We start from the raw sequence: 21,398 nt of genomic DNA, 5'->3' as shown, positions 1-21,398 counted from the left end.
TCCGTCCCTCGGTAGAAATGGTGTCTCCCATACTTCGGGCCCCGTTTGGGGGCTGCCCTGTGAAACCCTCTGGCCCAGCTCCGCCCACCTTGCCCCTCTGCAGATCCTCCCACCTGTCTTCTGACGGCAGCCGCCTGGCCAGGTGGCGCAGGCAGGTGAGGGCACCTGGCGACCAGCAGGTTCCGGCGAGCCAGCTGCTGCCCAGCAGCAGCCAGGAGGGATAGAGTGTCCTAAGCTCCTCCCCCTGCCTCCTCCGCGGGCTGTTCCACACAGCAGGGAGCTCAGGTGGAGCTCAGGGGGGCCACCCCACGACGAAGCAGCTGCTGCCCCTCCCCAGGGCTCCTAGGGCCTCCAGATAGCGGGCTCGACCCACCCCCTGTGGGACCATCGGTGGGGGCCACGTGGCCACACAGATGACCAGCCAGGTCTCCCAGGGCCAGGCCAGAGCGTCCTGCCTGAGAGGTAGGTGCTGGGCGGTGAGTAAGGCAGGAGGAAGGGGGTGAGGCTGGACAGAGCCTCTGGCGAGTGTGGCAGGAGGGAGATGCCTGGCACCCCAGGAGGGAGAAGGAGGCTCCCCGGACCTGGGCCTCAGAGCCAGGTCGCCATGCTCAGAGGGTGCCCGGGGCCTCTGGTGTCAGGAAAAGTGGGCAGGGTGGTCAGACTCAGCCCCCACCACCACCTGTGAATGGCCAGGGACCAACACCTGTGCGACCGGCCACCTTGGGGAGGAGCCACCCCTCCCCACTGCCTCCCTCTCTTCCTAGCCCTGGGCTGCGTCCAGCCTCCGGAAACCTTTGCTCTCTCCTGCACCGAGGCGCTGAGTCCTCCCAACCTCTGCAGATGACTAATGCTCCAGGGCTCCCGACAGCTGGTGGAGCCCCCCTGGAGCCAGCAACTGGGCTGCAGCCCAGCCCCCCAGCAGCCATGCCCACTGAGCCTGCAGGGCTGCTGTGGGGGGACCATGTGGGGAACAGTTCCCAGGGCACCTCCCAGCTCTTTCTCACCACCCCGCTGGCCCGCGGCATCTCGGGCGTTTTCGTGTGGACTGCCCTGGCGCTCACCTGCCACCAGGTAAGCCCTCCTGCCGCACCTCCTGTGGACCCCATGAGACATGGCCACAGTCAGCGGGACAGGTGGAAGGCTCATTTTCATTTGCATGAAGCCACCCCTGGCTGTGTGGTGGCAGAATGGCTTTGGGTCTGGTGTAGGCTGTGATTTGTAGGACAAAAAGCATCAAGGAGGGCACTCACCAGTGCCCAGAGTCAGGCCGTCTCAGTCCCAGCCAGAGTCTGGGCCTTGGACTCTGCCTCTCTCCAGCCCAGACCTTCTGTCATTCGGGGCCCAGCTGTGTGTGTGTGTGTGTGTGTGTGTGTGTGTGTGCGCGCGCGCGTGTGCTTGAGCTTCCAGAGGACCCACTGCAGGGACAGAGCTGACACAGACCCCAGGGCTGCAGCCCTCAGGCCCACCCTCTTGCTCCACCCCTGCCAGCCCCTGCTGCCAGGCCCTTGGCCCATCCACAACCCAGTGGGACAGACAGGGACCGGAGCCCTTGCTTTACAGACGGGCAGCTGAGGCTGGAGAGGACAGCAGTGTGCCAAGGCCACCCAGCTAGTTGGGGCTGGCACCGGGAGCAGAGTCCGGGTCCCCCGGTGGCTGGTCTCGCTGCGCCCTGCCCACTGTGTCAGCCAGGGAGTGAGCAGCTGATAAGCAGGCAGTTCCTGCGCTGATCCGCCTCCACCTATACCCCAGCTGTGCCCTAGGAAACAGGGCACACTGGCCTCTGCATGTGTCACTCCCTCTGCTGGCCTGCCCTTCCCACCCTCTCTCCCCCTCTGCTCACAGCTCCTCCTCCAGGAAGCCTTCCAGGGGTGCTCTGAGACCACAGGGCCAGCCACCTTTGCACCTGGCTTCCCTGTACCTCTTCCTCTTAAAGATCCAGTCACTTTTTTATGTCCTCGTAGGAACCCTAGAAAAGTTTACAAATAAGCTGTTACCACCTGTGTCTCCCCTCATCCGGGTGAGCCAGTGCCGATGTCTCCACTCTGCCTGTGCACTGTCCGCACAGTTGGGGGGCTGCTAGGCCCACTGTCCCCACGTGTCCACGTGCATTCTCTCAGGGCATGTCCCCATTTTTCTGGCCACATGATCCGGCTTCCACTGTGTGGACCTTGCTGTGCGTGGCCACGACAGACATCCTTCTGTACAGAGGTCAAAGGGCACCAGCCCTTGACGCCCTGTTGACATGCCAGAGTGTCTCCTGGAATGTCTCTGCTCACTGGGACCATGACTGCCCCTCGGGAGATTCTCCTCAGATGAGTGAGTGGGTGAACACACGAGCCAGGATGAATGAGTGTCTCCCCCTGCCCACAGGGGGAGCGGTGGCCGAGACCCCATGCCGCACCCCCCTGCCCAGATCTACTTGCATCTGCGCTCCTACATGGTCCCCAATGAGCAGAGGTACATCATCCGCCTGCTCCTCATCGTGCCCATCTATGCCCTCAACTCCTGGCTCAGCCTCTTCCTCCTGGGGGCCCACCAGCATTACATCTACCTGGACTCCGTGCGGGACTGCTACGAAGGTGAGGCCCCGGCTCAGGCAGGCTTAGGCTTGGGCTTGGGGAGAAGCGGCTGCCCTTAGGCCCGAATCTGGCTCAGTGGGACCCTAGGGTGCGGGCTGCCTGACAGGTGGGACCAGCGTGGGGGTGGGGTGCTGCAGCCAGGTCTGCCCCCGGTCGGAGGGGACGCAGGGCCCTGGAGGAGGCAGGGGCTGCAGAGTTGCAGCGAGCACTGTGGGACACCGGGTGGAGTGCGTCCCAGAGCTGGGCTGCAGGCCTTGTAGTGGGAACGAGCCTCGGCGCGTCCTCGGAGAAACGGGTCCTTCGAAGGGGTCGGGGAGACTTCCCACAGGGGGGCAGCCCAGGCTCACTGCGCCCGCCCTGCATGCCGGCCCCCGCAGCCTTCGTCATTTACAGTTTCCTGAGCCTCTGCTTCCAGTACCTGGGCGGTGAGAGCGCCATCATGGCTGAGATTCGGGGGAAGCCTGTCCGGTAAGCGCCTCCCGCGGGGCCCACCAGCCCCTCCGCACCCCGGGCAGCTTGCAGCCGGGCAGGTTCCCCAGGGCCCGGCCTCAGAGACTCGCACACCCAGGTCCAGCTGCCTCTACGGCACCTGCTGCCTACGGGGCATGGCCTACTCCATCGGGTTCCTGCGCTTCTGCAAGCAGGTGAGTGGGTCCTCCCGCCCCGCCCCGCCCGTCTCCTGCGCTCAGCGTGCGGCCCCCACATTTGCGCCCTCGATCCCCGCCCCCACTCCCAGGCCACGCTGCAGTTCTGCGTTGTGAAGCCCAGCATGGCCTTGGTCACCATCGTCCTGCAGGCGGTCGGCAAATACCACGATGGGGACTTCAAGTGAGGCTGGCAGGGGAGGGGTACCAGCTGGGAGGTGCGTGGGAGGTTGGCGGTTCTTGGAGGGGGGCTCAGCACTGGAAGACCGGCCTCTCCTCTTCTGGGCCCAGCGGCAGGGCCGGCGGGTCACAGGTGAGCCCTGAGGAGCCAGCAGCCCAGACAGCCCCAGGCCCACCCAAGTGATAACAAAGGCTGGACCCCAGGGTACTCGGGCTGAGGACCACACACATACACACACACACGTGCTCACGTGTGGGTGCACATGGACATGCTCACACGCCAGCACAGGTATGCCTGCCCATGTCCACAACACAGAGGGCCCACCCTTCAGGCTGCACCTGGGCGGGCCACCTCCTGCCTGCCCTGTGGGGGCTCCTGGAAGGCCCCCTGGCCCGTGCCTGCAGCCCCTCTGCTCGGGCGTCACCTGCCCCCTGAAGGGAAGAGCAGGCCTGGGTTGGTGCTGGCACAGTGGGTAGGCACCGGGGGAGGGCGTGGGGCGCAGGCCGGCCTGACCCCGCCCCTGCTCTGGGCCCAGCATCCGCAGCGGCTACCTCTACGTCACCCTCCTGTACAACGCCTCCGTCAGCCTGGCGCTCTACGCCCTGACGCTCTTCTACGTCGCCACCCGAGAGCCCCTGCAGCCCTTCGAGCCCGTCCTCAAGTTCCTCACCGTCAAGGCCGTGGTCTTCCTCTCTTTCTGGCAGGGTGGGTGGGGCCACTGAGCCCAGTGAGCCTGGCTGCAATCCCACCTCCACCTGAACCCTCGGGCTCAGCGTCGGTGCCCCCCACGCCCCCCCGCAGCGTGGGGAGTGCCAGCCCCTCAGTGGGAGTCCGCACAGCGGGCGCGGGGCTGGCTGGTGTGGGCCGAGCAGGGGCCTGCCCTGGGCCTGGGCCTGCCCACACTCGGGTGAGGAACATGAGGGGCCCAGGGCTGGGCTCGTGGGGGATTCTTGGACATCCCCTGAGCCAGGACTCCGGCTTTGGAGTTGCCCTGAACTTGGGTCTTCCCCTGCACAGACCGGGACCATGTGGGTGGGCAAGGCTTCACAGGGCTGGGCCATGGAACTCTGGGGCCCTACCTTTGTCCCGTCACTCCCCTGCAGACCCGGCCAAGCCCATGAGGCAGGCGGCCATGGGATCCCGGGCTGGGGTCCTCTCCGGCCCAGCCTCCTGTCCAGGGGTTGCCTGAGTGGCTGTCGCCTCCCCCAGGGGTGCTGCTGGCCATCCTGGAGAGGTGTGGGGCCATCCCTGAGGCCCATGCAGTGGATGGGAGCAGGATGGGGGCTGGCACGCTGGCCGCTGGCTACCAGAACTTCATCATCTGTATCGAGATGCTCTTCGCCGCCATCGCCCTGCGCTACGCCTTCCCCTGCCAGGTGTACTCAGAGAAGGACAGCTCGCCAGGTATGCGGCCCTGCAGCTGGTGGGGGGTGGGGGGCTACAATGCCTGGAAGGGCACCCCTGGCCCTGGTGTGGGGGTGGCCACCGCCCTCCCCGGTGCTGTCCACATATCTCCATCCTGTCCTGTGTGCGAGTCCAGGCGGTGCCGACTCAGTGGGCAGGTAGGGCCAGGCCTGGGACAGACTGCAGCAGGGCCTGGGGGCAGGCGGTCTGGACCAGACACTGGGGCCCAAGGCCCCTGCCCACCACACCCAGGTACCCCGGCCAGCCTGACTGGGTGGGGGACAGGGACAGTTTTTGCTGGCACCCCTAGTGAATGACCCATTTGTGCAGGGCCAGCCAGCCGAGGCCTTCACCCTACTGGTGGCCCTGATGGGGGTCTGGCCGGGACAGCCCCTCAGAGGAGCTGGACTAGCATTTGGGGGTCCCCACGAGCCAACCCGAGCCCTGGGAAGCCCAAGGCAGACAGGAGCAGGCCACATCCTGGGGCTGGGGGCCTAGGGGCAAGACAGGCCCAGAGAGACCTCAGCCCCAACATGCACTTGCGGCCCCGCAGCCCCCGCAGCGGCCATGCAGAGCATCTCCAGTGGCCTCAAGGAGACCATGAGCCCGCAAGACATTGTGCAGGACGCCGTCCACAACTTCTCTCCCACCTACCAGCAGTACACGCAGCAGGCCACGCAGGAGGGCCCGGGGCCCGGCTCCCACCCCGGGGGCACTGGTGGTGGCCGGAAGAGCCGCAGCGTGGAGAAGAGGATGCTGATCCTCTCGGACGAGCTCTAGTGGGCGGGCGGTCTGGCCTCCGGGGAAGGACAGGGCCCCCCACCCGCCCACCCTCTTGCCAAAGGTCAAGCTTTTCCCAAGAGCCCTCCTGCCAGGCCAGTGGGTGAGAGGGCCACTGAGCTTGTCTGAGGGGCCCGAGGACCTGCAGGTGCAGTTGGCTGTCCCCTCAGGTGGCTGCCCTGGGCACTGTGCCCTTGTGGCCCCCACCCCAGGGAGTTGCACCCTGTGTGGGCCAGGGGTGTGGGGCCCACCAGAGGGGCAGGCAGGGCTGCTGCTTACACAGAGAATTTGCATAATTGCTGAATTTCTAGGAATTCCCATGCCTTTGTCCCTTGGGGCTGGCACCCCAACCCATGCACTGAGGCAGGTTGGGGTCTGGGTGCTGGGGGAGCGTCCCGCTCCATGAAGGGCAGGGAGGTGGCCCACCCTGTGCCACCTAAGGGTGCAGAGGGGCCTGGCCTGGAGCCTGCCGCCTGGGGTCTCCCTGTCAGTTGGGGGAGCTGAGCCTGGATGGACAAGGGCATGTCCTCCGAAGCCAAGACCGGGAACAGAGGCAGCCGTTCAGGGACGGGGTGCCTCCTGGGGCACTGTGGCTGGGCCTAGAGGTCGGAGTTACCGCAGGGGCGAGGGCAGCAGCAGCTGCAGGTCTCGGTCTGTCCTGTGTCCAGGCGTTCAGCGGGGTGGGGCGGGGGCCAGGGAAAGGTGCAGGGAGCTGGGCAGCGGCGTGGTGCCTGAGAGCCCACAGACGGGGAGGCCCAGGGGCCACCCCCAGCCCCCTTTCCCAGTCCCCCTGCTGCCCACTCCCGCATCAGCAGGGAAAGAGGCGGAGGTGCCAGGAGACTCGGAGAGCAGGGCGGGGCCTGCCTGGCCCACGGGGTCCACAATGAAATTACTCCTCAGGCCTGGGTACGGGGTGCTTGTGGCCAGCAGCCTCCCCCAGGTGCCACCAGGGCCCAGGGGAAAGTGCCCCTCCCAACCTGCCACCCATGCCCTCTATACCCGGGAGGCCTTGCAGACCATGTCAACTCCCATGGCTGGCCACCCACAGCTCAGCCGTGGTGGAGACAGGCTGCCCATGCAGGGGGACTTCTGGAGGAAGTAGGACAGAGGCAAGATGCTAGGCTGTGAGCAAGGGGGGGGGGGGACCCTGTGAGCCTGGAGTGAGCCCAGCTGCCCCTGCCACCTGGGGGACCTCAGAGCCCAGGGACCCACACCCAGCAGCACCCTATGTGGGCCCTGCTGTCCCGGTGAGGGGCCCGCTGACAGGGTAGGACACGGGTGCAGCAGGTGCAAGGGCCAGAGCACTGACTCCTCTGCGAGACGCACCAGAGACCAGGAGACTCTTCACTGCAGAGGACTCTTTATTACAAAAGCAGAAACGCAGGACGATAAATTAGGCGGTGGCCTCGGGTGCAGGGTGGGCGGGCACACACCTCGCACATGAGGGCCACAACACAGGGTCTCTCAATAATTTATATGGGGATGAAAGCAGCACAAAAATAAATATAGAAATGAGACTGTTGAGCGGCCGGAGGCGGGGGTGGGTGAGCGCCGTGGCGGGGGCCTGTCCCCGGGGAGGGCGGGGTGGCCCTCTGGGAAGGACTCCCGACCTGAAGCACGGGAGAGGTCCTCACCTTTTCTCTTAAATAAAAAATCCATATATTAACCTGTGATGATGAAACCTCGGTGACGTGAAAGGAAAAGCAGGGGGCACATCGCCAGTCCTCCTTCTGTGATCCCCTCCTCCCCACAGAGGGAGGCCCCCCGGATGCTCTGGGGACTGGGGGCAGCCACCAGGTGGGACACTGGCCAGACCCCCAGGCCCAGGACGCAGCCCAGCAGAGCCAAGAGAGGGCAGGCGGGGAGATGGACGGGCTGGGGGGCTGTGGGTTTACAGTATCAAACAGGAAAAGGTACAAAAATCTGTACGATAAACTGTGGATAACTTTATTTATATATACTTCTCTCTCTTAAATACGCCCCACGGTCCTTACTGATATCCAATGTGGATTACCTGCCACAGCCATGGCGCCGGTGGCTTCCCGTGCACCGGCCTCTGCTCTGAGGACGCAGCCAGCCCCCAGGACAGGGCACTGCCATGGGCCAGGCGGCCAGTTACTTGCTGACCATCTGCAATGCAGATGGTGTGGCTGGCACCCTGCCTGGGGCGGGGCCCTTGCACTTTGCAGGGTCTTGCTGGGAGGGGGGGCCTGGGCTCACAACTCCCCCAGCACCTTCCTGGGAGGACCTGCAGCAGCTCCAGGGAGGTCACCCCAGCAAAGGTCACCAAGGCCGCTGTGGCTCTGGGGTGGAGAGCGCGGGTGAAGGCTGCAGGCGATGACCAAGCACCAAGGATGCAGAGTCCCCTGTCCTCTCTGACAGGCCAGCAGGGGACACCTGGGAGGCGGGTCTGCACAGTGTCAGCCAGCCACCCCCCATCTGCACCTGCCACCTAGCCTCCCCTCCTCCAGCTGCAGGAGCCAGGTGCAGCCCAGCCCCACTGTCAGAGCCACACCAGGCCCACCCAGGACCAGAACCGCCCCCTTCCCCTCCAACCCCAGGGCCCCCACCCTGGCCCCTTGGCTCTACCCTCCAGGGCCCTGCAGGAGCAGCAAGGCCAGACAGCCGGGAGCTAGGGACCTCCCTTGTCACCCTGACACATGCTGACAATTCGCAACATGTAAGCACCTCTCCACACAGGTCCGACAGGACCCCAGGAATAGCCTGTGACAAGCTGCTCCTCCAAGGCCCCCATGGGGCCAGTACCTGGGGGGCACCACAACCCCCAGGCCCCTGCCCACCCACTGCCATAGGGCTCTGGCTAAGGCTAAAGCAGAGTCAAGGTGTGTTTGGACACCGGGGACAGAAGGCTCCTCCTGGGGCGCCGGAGCTCAGTCGGGCCAGGAGGGCCTGAGCCGACTGGTGGGAACCAGCAGGTAGACAACAGCAGGTGGACAGCTGTTTGAGGGATGGAAGACATAAGGCCACATGGCCAGCAGCCCCCTGGAGGCCTTCCCTCCACGCATCCTGGCTCCCCGGGAGACACAGCCCCCTGAAAGCAGAGTCTGGGGAAGGCTGGCGAGCTGAAAGGGAGACCGGCGAGCGTGCGTGCGTGTGTGGGGAGGCGTGTGGTGCATGGCTTCACCAGACCCTGCTCTTCACGCGGCACCCACAGCCACCCCAGGGGAGCCCCCCTGCAGTCTGCATGTGGACTTGGAGGTTGGGGGGTCTGTCCCCATGGACCCTCTGATGAGCACAGGGACGTGCCTGGCGCCTGCCCCCCGGCGCCCTGCCACCGGCACTAGGAGGCGGCGGAGAAGGGCACGGAGGGAGACTTGACAATGGTGATGACACTGGTGGTGGCCACTTTGGAGGGTGTGACGGGCCCTCGGGCCACGGTCCTCGCGAAGGTCTGTAGGGCCTCGTACTTGGCACGCAGTGCGTCCAGCTCCAGCCGCATGCTGGCGTTCTCTGCGGCCAGCTTCTCCACCTCTCGCTGCAGCTCCACCCGCTGCCGCTCCAGCTCCTCCTTCTGTGTCACCCGCTTGATGCGGCAGCTGGCGGCGTAGCCGCGGTTCTTGAGCGTGCGGCGCCGCTGCTTGAGCCGCACCACCTCCTCCTTGGACAGGCCCCGCAGGTGCTGGTTCAGCTCCCGCACCGACATGGACACCAGCTCATCATCGCTGAGCACCGGGGCGTTCTCGCCCGCCTCCTTCTTGACCTGCAGGCCAGGGTGCCAGGTCAGCACTGGGCCCCCAGGATGGCTCGGTCTCAGGTCCTTCCCTGAGAAGGTTGTCGGCTACACTGGCCACTGCTGGGTTACAGCAGCCACCCAAACGTGCCAGGCCATGACCCACGTGGGTGCTGCCCAGTGGCCCTCCAGGGCCTGGTGCAGGACTGACACAGGGAGGCGGTGACAAGAAGGCTTGGGGGTGCAGAGCCCACAAATGCACGGAGATGCTACCTGGATCCCAAAACCAGAGACCGCAGCCCCAGGGCACTGCCACCTGCCCACACCTGGGTGAGGAGCCCACCCACCACCCTCCACACACAAGTCACCTTCCCAGGCTCAGGGCTGGCGTCTCCTGAGGTCACAGCCCCTGACTCTGTCCCCACCTCTCCCGGTGACATTCCCTCCAGACCACAGCCCTCACTCTCTTGCAGGTGAACAGGCTGCCTTCCTCCCACTTGGAGGGTGGCCCGGGGGAGGAGGGATGGGTCCCAGTCCGCCCACTCCTGACCCACTCACCTTGAATGCCTTGTTCGGTTTGGGATTCGTCGTCATAACCTGGGCACAGTCACCAGGACAGAGTTGCTCGGAAGTCGTGACTGGAAGAGCACAGGGCACAGGCGAGTGGGGTCAGCTGGGCTCCGTCCCTGGTGTCCTGCCAAGGCTCCGGACAGGCTCACCTTGGCCCCCCTCCTGTCTGGTCACAGTGCCCGAGGGTCTGGAGGGCCCCACCCATCCTGAGGGGCTGCCTTGGGGTGGGCATCCTGGCTGGGCCTGGGACTGTGCCCAGAGGACCGCCAGCTGTGCCCCCCCCCAGCAACTGCCCACGAAGCAGCCAGACCCATCTCATCGTAGTGCCCCTCCCCTCCCTGGCCAAGAGCACTAGGACCCAGGGACGCCCAGGCCTCGGAGATGCAGCTCCCTGCCGCCTCCCCCAGAGCACAGGCGTCTGCGCCGGGGGTGGGGCATGGAGGCGCAGTCCGCGGCTGGGTGCAGGCGGCAGAGGCTCTCTGAGGATGGCCAAACCTGGCACCTGAGGAGCTGCGAGCCCTGGGCAGCACCTGCCCTGAGTGGAGCCCTGTGACCCCCGAGGGCCTCTAGCCTGGCCCTGCCCCTCCGGCCCACCTCTGCCAAGGGCACCGCCCGCTGGGACATCACAGCCCCACCTGGGCGACCCCAGCCAGGACCTGGGCCCAAGGGCGAGCAGGGTGCCTGCAGCAGCCTGGGAGCCCACAGGAGGGGTGGCCACCACCTGAAGAGCTCACCGCTCGTCTGGCGGGAGCCGTCCCCGCCGGCCGCAGGCCCCCGCCGCCCGCCCTCCTCGTCTGCGCGTCTGCACTGTGTCACTCATTCTAATCATTCACGAAAAAGCCAGCCAAGCATCCCAAGCATGATTCCCCTCTGATAGTTGCCATGGAGACCTTGGGAAGTCGCCAACCCCTGGTGGTTGTCATGGAAACAGAGAAGCCCACAGCAACAATGGCTTTGGGCCAATAGGGCAGACATCACAGGTTGTGGGACAGTCACCAAGCCCCTGCGCCCCCTTGGCCCAGGGTCAGAGGACACTCACACCAGACTGCTGTGTGGCGGTGTCGCCGCTCACAGCATGGGGTCCAGCTGACATCCCTGACAAAAGATATCTGACAGGGAGGGTCCTCAGGCCCCAGAGACGGAGCCGCACCACGGCCACCACCTCCACTCGGACTCCAACGGGGGGGTGGGGGGGAGCCCCAGCCTGGCTGCAGCTGCAGGACACCCTGCAACAGCGCCTGGCCCCTCCGCCCCCTCAGAACGGGAGGAGGCTGCAAACTCAGCATGGGGCCTCAGCCCCCCGCCCCTGGGGTCACCACTCTCCTGGGTGCTGGCGGAGGGCAGCAGAGAGCAGGGCCTGCCAGAGTCCTCCCTGCCCCCTCAAGTGGCTGGAGAAGATGGCCCAGTGTGGGGAGATCCTGGCAAGGAGCTGGGAACTGCTTCCGACATTGGCTTGACCCTCAGCACCTGGGGTGGCCCACGGCCCAGCCCACCCTGCAGGGCTGTGATCACAGCCACACGGGAGCAGCCGGGGAGCTGGCGGGGGCCCCGAGGAGCGTTTCCTCGCTGTGCACGGAAGGGCGGCGGTGGCCCGGCGGCTCCTCTCCTCTCCCGGCTGCCGTCAGTGCACCGGGGCCTGGAGGCGCCGGGCATAGCTGTGCGCTGAGTCACCAGCTGTTTACAGAGCAAAAGCTCACATTCCCACAGACCAGCCCCGCCCGCCGGAGGGAAAAGGAAGGCCAGCGAGGGCTGGCCTTGAGCGGACCCCTCGCAGACCCCGCCAGACAGGGATGGCTGTGTCCAGAGCCAGCTCAGCCAGCACACGGGCCACAAGACAGAGTTCAGGGCAGGGGCAGCGCCTTCAGAGGCTGCTGCTGCTGGTGGGTGGGACTCCTAGGGACGCAGCCAGGATGCCCACAGAATGGGCCTCAGCACGTGCGGGTGGGCACGGGGCCCTCCGAGTGGGCCTGGACCCCAGGCGAGGAGCCTCAGCAGAGACAGAAGAGAGGCCCAGGGGTCCTCCTGACCTGGGGTCCGACCTCAGCACCTGGCTGCGGTTCTCAGATCTCAGATCATCTGTTCACCAAGTGACTTGAGGCCAGAGACGCAAATGCCAGCAGACGCACGGGTGGCGGCCGCCACCTCCAGATGGAGCTCGGGAAGAACCCAGCAAACCCCCTTTCTCCTTGCATCTCCAGCTCCTCTTCGGAAAGAGGAGGAGTCAGAAGCGAGAGGCTCCAGGGCCTGTCCAGTTTCCAGCACCTCAGCTGGGCCAAGGGCTGACATCGGGAGAGACCCTGATGGGGGCTGTGCCCGGTCCCCTGAGGGGCCAGGGCAGACAGGGACCCTCAGCCCCCAGTGCGTTGGGCCTGGGCCCCACCCACTTCCTGGGACCTGCTCTGCCGGGTCTCTGACCCCCAGGGGCCCTTGGCGTCCTTGCTCCCACCCCAGCAACTGGCGGGCTGCCCCCCAGTCAGGGCCACCAGCGCCCAGACCCCAGCAACTGCACACGGGAGACAGACGGCAGCCTGCTTTCCAGAAGAAATTTGGAGCGTGCCCCCGTGTGGGTGAGTCTCCGACACACCCACGTTGAGACCCACCGTCCTGGCTCTGGATGGGCAGCTCGGCGGGCTCTGTACACCAAAAGGCTGTTGCTCCCATCACCGGTCAGGGCACAGGTTCAATCCCCAGTCAGGGCGCATACAGAAGGCAACTGATGGGTGCTTCTCTCCCACATCAATGTCTGTCTGTCTGTCTCTCCCCCTCTAACATCAATAAACACGCCCTTGGGTGAGCATTAAACAAGAACCACCGTCCTGAGCGAGGTGCCTGCAGATGAGTGGGCCTCGGCGCCCCCAGTGTGCAGGCAGAGCCCCTTGGTGCTCAGAGACTCAGGACCCAGTTGGGCAGAGACGCAGCCTTGCGAGGCCTGGCACCTGTGATGCCCGCTGCCCCGGCCCCAGGCCCCACACCAGCGCTACCGCATCGGTCAGCACCAAAGGTGCCCTCCAGCCGCTCCCCATGCAGTGCCCCAGGCACTGGCCCTCGTCCACCAGAAAACCAAGCTCGAACCACGCAGGGAGTCCCGGCGCCAGGTGGGTCTGCACTGCCCTGGGGGGACCGCTCGCCTCCGGCAGCCCTGGTGACACTGTGGGCCCACTAAGTGTGCGGTCTACGCCTGCCACTCAGGACACTTTGTAGGGACCACTTTCCTAACGGCAGATGCTGCTTTCCAACCCGCAGCCAGAACCGCTCCTAGGCCGTGCGTCCAAGTGCAGCGAACAGGAGAGCTCGCTTCCTCTACCGAGGGCAGTCCCGCTGGCTGAGGGGCAGCCACCCTACCACGGCAGTTTGGGGTGCACTGGGGTCCGGCATCCCTCCCCTTCCAGCCCTGTAAGACCAGGGCAGGGCTGCCCTGCTTGAGAATGGCCCGGAATTCTGTTCCAGGGAGTTCTGGAGGGCAGGAAGCCCAGCTTCCACGGCCCAGGGCTGCCCTTCCCGGAGGCAGGTGAGCTGGAGGCCAGGCTCTCAGACCCTCCACTCCCAGCAAATGCCGACTGCTCGCCCGCAGCTTCGACTTGGCTTTGCCGGGGCAGCTCACAGCCCTGGCCTTCCAGCCTGCTGGCTGGTGCTGGGCTGGACCCGGCTTCAGAGCCCGTCAATAAAGCCAGCTAGGGGCAGAGACCCCACCCGAACAGCCCTGGGTCTAGATAACCTAGAAGAGGGAGTTTTAGACGTTCAAAGTCTCTGTTTTAGGTTTTACTTATTTTTAAAAAGAGGGAAAGGGAGGGAGAAAGAGAGGGAGAGAAACCTCATCATGGATAAGCCCTCGTCTTGTGTGTGCCCTGACTGGGGACCAAAGCGCAACCCAGACAAATGCCCTGATGGGGAATTGAACCCATGACCTTTAGGTTCGTAGGGTGATGCCCAATCCACTGAGCCACACCAGCCAGGGCTCAAAGACCCTAATTCTTACCCAGATGACACAGCCAGCCACCCAGCCTAGAGTGAGCATCAGGGGACAGGAAGCTGAGCCCGGCGCTCAGCTTGGGGGTGGTGCTCAAGGACGCTGCTCCCGTCCTGCACATGCGGAGAAGGCAGTTGCCTCTGACCGCCAAGGCGGGGCCAGCCCCCCAGCCCACCTGATCAAGACCAGCGTCTCATCCTAAGGTCCTCCCAGGTCTCAGGACACAGTCCTGGACAAGGGGCAGGGGTGGCAGGGAGGGAAGGAAGCAGCAGCTGACCCACCCCGACCACCCTGATGTGGCCACCTCTGCCTGAGGGGGACCAGGGGCCTGTCTGCGAGCGACCCAACACCGAACGCCCCTCCCAGCGGCTGCTGCACCACAAGTGTGGCGGGGCCCACACAGCGAGCACAGGGCGCCCGGCCGCAGTTGGCTGCCAGAGCCGGGAGGGCTCCCCAGCAGCCCGCCCACTCTGGACACAGCCAGCTCCCCTCACCCTGGGGTGCGCCCTACAGAGTCTTGCTGGGCCCCCCACCAGCCCAGCCCACACCCAGCTCGCAGGCTGGCCCTGGCTGGGTGCCCTCCGGCAAGACGTGACTGTCTGCCGGGCTTGGAGGACGTCTGGTCACCTTGCCTGTGCCGTTCGAGGGAGCTGTGTCATCCTGGCTCCGTCCAGCAGAGGTGACTCAGCCAGTGGTGGCTGACGGCAGGCTAAGAGCCGCACCCCCAGCCGGCCGTGCCCTGGACCCTGGATCCCACCGCCCAGCTTCAGCCAGGCCCATTCCCCTGGCACCTCTGGGTAGGCCTCCAGGCTCCCCTGGGGGGAGATTCCATCCTCTTCCCAGCCCACCCCAGGCAGGCCAGGGCTTCCCCAGGCCCGCCTGGATGCCTGCGCCCCTGCCCTTTTCCTGTGTCTCCAGCTCAGGGGAAAGCCCCAGAAATGGCCCCCAAGGCCTCTCCTCTTCTCACACGTCCACTCCCCACCCCAGTGTCCCCCCTAGGCCCGGCCCAGACTCTGACCCAGGCCCCCAAGTGCCGCCCCCACAGGGAGGCAAAGGGGCACCCACCCCTGCTCAGCATCCTTCCAAAGCCCTCCCCGCCCTGGCCACCTGCTGCATTCCAGGCCTTCCCCTCTGGTTTCTTAGAGCACCCCCAAATCTGCACTGGCTCCCAACCTTCTCCCCCATCACCCCCTGCCTGCCCTCCCCCAACTTGGGCCTCACCAGGAAGCACCCCCTGAGCACACAGGGCCCAGACCAAGGGCTGGTCATGGTCCTCCTATCCAAGGCCTGTCTCCCCACCTAGGGGGCAAGGGGGACACTCACACCCACATCTGCCCCCCAACCCTGGGCAGGGGAAAAGGTTTGCTGCCTAAGGGCATGTGTCTGCCCTGCCCTGAAGGGAGCAGGTGTGAGGTGGCTCTCCCCTCCCACGGGCCTGGGCACCCACACAGGCGGCGCAGAAGAGCCCGTGGGCAGCTGGGGCTGCCCCAACCCTGCCACCACCGGCCAGGACAGGCAACCCAGGCTGGGCTCCCTCCTCTAAAGGGGTGTGTGTGTGAATGACTGTGGGTGTGAGAGTGGCTGTTGTGCGAGTGTGTGCCAGTGTGTGAGTGGCTGTGCGTGATCGTGTGTGCACCGTGCAATCCGAGGTTCATCCCTACCTGCCCTAAAACTCTACGGTTTTAAGATGACACTTTCAACTTCCTGAAACTGTAGGAAAGAGGAAGCATGACCAGTGTGTGATTATGAAAAGCAAAAGTAAATATCAGAGGGAGCCGCACACCTTCCACTAGGGGGGAGTGGGGGGGGTAGTGCAGGGAGGGTGAGTCACTGTTTACTGCCATGAGGAGCGGCCCAGCTGGCCGGGGCTGCACTTCCCGTGTGGACCGGACCGAAATCCAGAAAGTCCACTCCAGAAACCTTTAGACTCAGGAACAGCCAGGCCGCAGGAGAGAGGCTGTAAACAAACCCACCCGTGGCTGCTTCAGGAGCCTTGGCGTAGCAGGCACAGCTGCGGACAAAGGACAGCACCGGAGCCTCTAGGTAGGAGGTGCAAGCCCCGATCTCGGCAAGAGCCCACTCCCCACGGCCTCGATTCCACTCTCATCTCGGCAGCCACCTGGAAAGTGGGCAGCGCTGGGTGTGGAAGCAGCCCCTTGAAGTCCAGCTATGCTGGAGCACAAAGCAAACGCTCCTGCGAGAAGCTGTGCTTGGTCCTTCAGTTATTGAACATTTTATTTTAAACGAGAGTCTAGCTTTCAGTTACAAAAGCAGATCCCCTCTACGAGACTCCAACTCAAACGTTCCTGCTGGGTTACCTGGGCAGGGAAGTGTGTAAAGCTCCTCAGCTACCCACAGTGCAACAGGTGGCAAGTGTGTCCTACCCATCACCCACTTCCCAGACCCCTCCCACGGGCTAGAGTAACTTTCTCAGAGCTCCGGCCCCTGAGCAACCCAGACGTGGAGCAGGAGCTCCAGAAGCGACATCCCCTGCACAGCTGCACTCTGTCAGAACACCTGAGCCGGGATTGCTGACCGCTCAGCCTCATCAATGCCAGTCGAAGTCTGGGCAGCCGGCCGGCAGCCAAAACACAAGCGTGGGAAACCCACTGATTCCACCACCCTGTTGTGCTGGGCGTGTGCCTGGGCAGAGAAGGCGGCTGCGTAAGGGCCAGTTGCTGAATGAACTGTTAGGCAAAAGATCCCATTTGTGCTTGGCCAGAAGAGCCGTGTGAAAGGTAAACAGGGGCGTAATCATTAACACAGGGGAGAGCCTGCAACTCCCAGCAACCCCCAGCTGAACCGCCCTGCTCAGGGCAGTTGTCGGATGGTGAAGTCGCCACAGGTGCGGGAGAAGCCTACCAGAGGGAGGGCAAGGCATTTGCTTCTAGGAGTCAAACACTTCCCGGCCCATCCCGTCCGTCCCCTCCGAGGCTCCTGAGGTGTGTAAACGCATAAACCGACACAGCCCCTGTGTCCTAAACTCCGCACAATCTCAGAAGAACCCGCATTTAAATTTAGAAGAAACCTCACTCACAGATGAGGAAAACGAGCCGAGCCAAGGGGCTTGGGGGAAGTGACACTCGTGCCCAGTCCTCCTCCCCACCCAAAGCTGCCCCACCAAGGCCTCCATCTGGGGAAGCCCTGGCAGGCTCGCGGTTCAGAACGTGACCTCGATCCCCAAGTCCCCAGCTCCTTCCTTCCCCACCCCGATCGGTGTAGACCCCGCTGCGGGCACGGTAGGAAGGGGTCACAGGGCTGGAGGACCGCACGCGGACCCGCGGAGGCGCGCGAGTAGCTCTGCGCCACCACGCGCTCCCGCACGTGGTGGATTATTTTCGCCCCCGCCTTCCCGCCTCCTAGTCCGTCGCCGGAGGCTAAATGCGGACAGGTGGGGAGGGATGGGGAGTGGAGACAAGCGGGCACTACCGCCCCGCCCTCCCCTGGCTGCCCAACAAGGGGCGGAGAGGAGGGGCGCGCTCCCCAGCCTTGAAAAGGAAAGCTACCCGGTCTACGCGCCCGAGAAGGCGCCCCGCCCGCGCGACGCTCTCCGGCAGCACACCTGATGGCAGGTGCGCGGACTCGGCGTGGGGCTCGGGGTCCCGCCCAACTTCGCCAAGAGTCCCTCGCCCCCCAGACTCAGCGGCGGGCCACCCCCCCACCGCATCCCCGGCCGGCCGGGCCCCGCCCGACCGTCCCGCACCTGGCGTCGCGCGGGGGCCGCGGGCGCGCGGCGGCTACTCGCGGGCACGCGCTCTCCTCCGGCTCGCGTTCACTCTCGCGCTCCCGCTGGGCCGCCGCCTCCGCCGCGCGCTCGAGCTCCGACTTCGCAAAGAACAACAAGTCCTCCCCGCCGCCCGCAGCCAGCGCGCCGCCCGCCCGGCTCCCAGCATCTGACACCGCTTCCGGGATCGGCGTCGCGCGCGTCACGCCGCCACGCCCACCTTCGCGTCATCGACCCGCCCACCAGACCCGCCCCCGGTGACGCCCCGCCCACCCCAGGCCCAGCCAGTCCTCCACTGTTGTAGTCTGAGTCCGGCTCTGGGTCCCCCCCCCGCCGTCTGCCTCTGGACGGGCGCGCGTGGAGCCCACCGTGTTTGCCCTGCGGAGCCCTCAGATTCGCGGCCGTGGGAGCCTCTCGGCCGGCCCACCATTCCTCCACCGCCCGCCTGCACAGGGCGGACAGAATGCACCTGTGCTGCAGATGGGGCGTCCCGAGAGTATCCGTAATACCCGGGCGGGCCTCACCACAGGTCCCCAGTCTCATCCCGCCGTCCCCAGGACTGGCCTCAGGACAATGCTGCAGACATTACAGCCAGGTCTCAGGGTCCCGAGGTTTTCACAACAAGACATGGGTGGGACGTTTGCGGGGGCACACAGGCCTCCCTGCCTTGCTGCTTGGTGCCCCTGCAAACGAGGAAAGAGCTCCTGGCGGCGCCTCCTGAGGGACACCCCATCGGTCTCCTGATGTCCCATTTTTGACCAAGAAATGGGTAAAGAGAAGGATTGTCTTCTGTAGGAGTGCCAACCATGTGACGTGGTGGTAAATGGCTTTGATGCAAGGGTTCATGCCTCCGAGGTCTTGAGCCCCCGCTGGTGGTGGTCACCGGAAAACCACCGCGACAGCGGACCCTGGGGAGTGGGGCAGGCTCCCCTTGTCTGAGGACAAAGCTGGCAAGGTAGCCCATCCGAAGTGGCACCGCCCGACCTGCTCAGCACGGGGCGCAGGTGGCGCCCTTTGAGGGTTTCTGCCTGTGTGAGTCGTGAAAGAAGGAGGCGCAGACCGCCAAGGCTGGCGGTGGGGGAGGTGGGCTTCCCACAGACACAGGGCCAGGTCTCTGGTGCATTTGGGTGAATCCCGGAAAACAGATAGGGGGCAGTGCCAAGAAGTTTGTGGGCCTTCTTTGTGCAGTTAACCCCACAGCACGTCCTGGCCCTTAGGGAGCAGCCGGAGCTTCTTGCAGCGGAGAGCCCAGCTGCTTTCCCAGAGCCCCTCGGGCGCTCACTGGCTCACCTGGCACACCACATGGCCTGCGGGCTCACCCGGCCCTGGGGGTGCTGCCCGCTTCAGGCTGTGGTCTCCCCTGGGACTGGAAGTCAGTGGTCCCCTTCCTCCCACCACCCACTTCTCGGCCCCTCCCTGCGCACCCCCCAGCAATGAGTACAGTCCGGTCTCCCCAGAGCCCTCGGTTTCCTGACTTGACTGCAGTCTGTTCACGCTGAGTTTCGTGGCGAAGGGTGAGGTCTAAGGGTTCTCCTTTGTCCCTGACAGCAGGGCCCCAAGAGGTCAGAAGCAGGGGGAAGTGGGAGATGGTGACCGTGCTGGGGGTGGGGGGCGCGGCGGGAGGTGGGCTCTTCATTTGGTTTCCTCAACTTTAAAATGAGCTTGATAAAACTGAACAAAGATGGAGCCTTTAGTAAATGAAAAGAGGGCTAAATGATAACCACTTGGAAAAGTGAAGTTGGGTCCACATTTCATCCATGCTATACACCAGTATCAGACATTCCGACTAGGTCAGGGGTGTAAATGTTCTTCCTTTAAATCGTTTGTGTATTGGCCCTGGCTGGTGTAGCTCAGTGGATTGAGCACGGGCCTGCAAAGCAGACGATCGCAGTTTGATTCTCAGTCAGGGCACATGCCTGGGTTGCAGGCCAGTTCCCAGTGGGGGACACATGAGAGGCAACCATACATTGGTATTTCTCTCCCTCTTTCCTTCCCTTCCCCTCTAAAAATAAATGAATAAAACCTTTTAAAATTGTTTGTGTATTGATTTTAGAGAGAGAGAGATCTATCTGTTGTTCCACTCACTGGTTGATTCCCCTCGGGGCCCTGATGGGAGGGACCCACAACTTTGGTGTGTGGGGTGATGCTCTAACCCACTGAATTGTATGACCAGGGCAAAGAGTTCATGTGCTTAAAAAGAAACTACTACGTGACAAAAAGCTCTGGAAATGGACTGCAGTGAGGGCCGCCCCGAAATGGGAATGCAGTTACGGCACTGAACTCTATACTTAAAAATGGTTAAAATGGTTAATTTCCTGTTGTGTAGAATGTTAACCCGAAAAGTACATTAAAAAAACATTAGAATATTGGAAGAAAGCATGAATGACTTCCTTTAAACCTTGGAGTGGGAAAAGGTTTTTCTAATCATAATTAAAAATCCAGACACCATTAAAAAAAAGACTCCAGCAAAAAGTGCCACAAGCCAAGTGAGAACACAGAACATATCTCAGGGACAGCCCACGTCCCAGGGGGCTCTCTCCCTCCTACGCCGAGGGCTCCTAGAAATAGAAAAGGAAAAGACAAATAAAAGGAGCGAAGCTATGCTATGAATAGATGATTCACGGAGAGGGAACGCCACACGGCAAACACGGTGGGGACAGATGGCCATAATAAGAGAAATGCACATGAAAATGACATTGCAGTTCCTTCCCTGTTTTATCAGAATCCCCAAATGGGACCACATCCTGTGACCGCTGGGCTGGGGAAGGATCCTGCAGGCTGTGGCTGCGGGCGGGCGGCGGGACGGGGCAGATTCTTCCCAACTCCCTCAGACCCAGCAACCCTACTTCTGGAAATCCGAGTCAGAAACACCTGCCCACCAGTGAGATGGGGGTGCCTGAGGCTTATCCCTGAGGTGTCGGCTGTGATAAAAGGCTGGAAACCGCCACGTCATCGCTGTTAAGGGCCCAGCTGGATACCCTGTGGGACATCGCGGTGTGAAGTGCTGCGCAGTTGAGAGAAGGGACGCAGCTGCGGCGGGCCCCTGAGTTCCCCGCGGACCACGCTGTGTGTGCAGGCAGGTGCGGTTCTGGGGCGAGACATGCTCCTTGCGCAAGGAGGGAGGAGATCACAGCGCGTCTGAGTCTGAGCGGTTTGCTCCGTGACCAGCAAACCTCTGCCTGCACAGGCTGACCCTTACCAGCGTGGGGTGCCCATCCCGGCCCCCCCTGGCGCTGGGAAAGCTGCGCCTGTACTCGTGGCTCATGGGGGAGCACTTTGTGAAGTGCAGTGCGCTCTCAAATGAAACCACAGTCCCTCTGGCTGTCACTATTGCCATATCCATTTACTTAAAGTAAGGAAGTTGATTTCAATTCACAATTTGAGAGGAACTGGGTCAGAATTGCTGAAGAAAATGCTGTTCCCCCTCCCTTCCTCGTTCCCAGGGCAACAGTCCCATCCTTTCTGCAGGGTGACCCCCCCCCTGCAAGGTCCCTGCGGCCCTCTGTCCACTGCAGAGGTGTGGCCACTGCCTCGGCCTGACATTCGAGGGACAGCCTGGATCCAGGGAGGAGCCAGAGACCCAGGTAACGGCAAAGACATGCTACAGGTGCTCGCCTCACCCGGCCAACCTGACCAGGTCTGGGAGAAAGGGGAGAAAGTCCAGGAGTTTTGGGACCTCTCTGCTGGGAACCAGACAAAGACCAGAGACGTCCTTTCCTCTTTTTTTTTTAAAGATTTTTATTTATTTCTTTTTAGGGAGAGTAAAGGAGGGAGAAGGAGAGAGAAACATTAATGTCTGGTTGTCTCTCGATTGCCCCCTACTGGGGACCTAGCCCACAACCCAGGCATGTGCCCCGA

General features: G+C 63.6%; 2 protein-coding genes across 2 annotated transcripts; one reads left to right on the top strand and one right to left on the bottom strand.

Moving 5' to 3' along the window:
* Positions 1-281: 281 nt before the first annotated feature.
* TMEM184A (transmembrane protein 184A) lies at positions 282-6,872 on the top strand. The gene is given in 10 exon segments (XM_037137938.2): positions 282-462; positions 765-881; positions 884-1,071; positions 2,414-2,579; positions 2,957-3,047; positions 3,148-3,223; positions 3,316-3,407; positions 3,940-4,109; positions 4,614-4,808; positions 5,362-6,872. Coding segments are annotated over 9 exon segments (1,239 nt in total). The 5' UTR covers positions 282-462; positions 765-847; the 3' UTR covers positions 5,589-6,872.
* A 640-nt stretch (positions 6,873-7,512) lies between these two features.
* Positions 7,513-17,724, bottom strand: MAFK (MAF bZIP transcription factor K). The gene is made up of 3 exons (XM_037137880.2): positions 17,520-17,724; positions 9,838-9,917; positions 7,513-9,309 (listed from the first exon to the last, which is right to left on the bottom strand). The coding sequence occupies exons 2-3, from the start codon at positions 9,871-9,873 to the stop codon at positions 8,890-8,892; spliced, it is 456 nt and encodes a 151-aa protein (XP_036993775.1). The 5' UTR covers positions 9,874-9,917; positions 17,520-17,724; the 3' UTR covers positions 7,513-8,889.
* Positions 17,725-21,398: the final 3,674 nt, after the last annotated feature.

This window comes from Artibeus jamaicensis, unplaced genomic scaffold, assembly GCF_021234435.1.
Source record: "Artibeus jamaicensis isolate MK-2021 breed Jamaican fruit bat unplaced genomic scaffold, CSHL_Jam_final scaffold_3151, whole genome shotgun sequence".
Lineage (NCBI taxonomy): Eukaryota > Metazoa > Chordata > Mammalia > Chiroptera > Phyllostomidae > Artibeus > Artibeus jamaicensis.
This window is presented reverse-complemented; position numbering and strand designations above follow the sequence as displayed.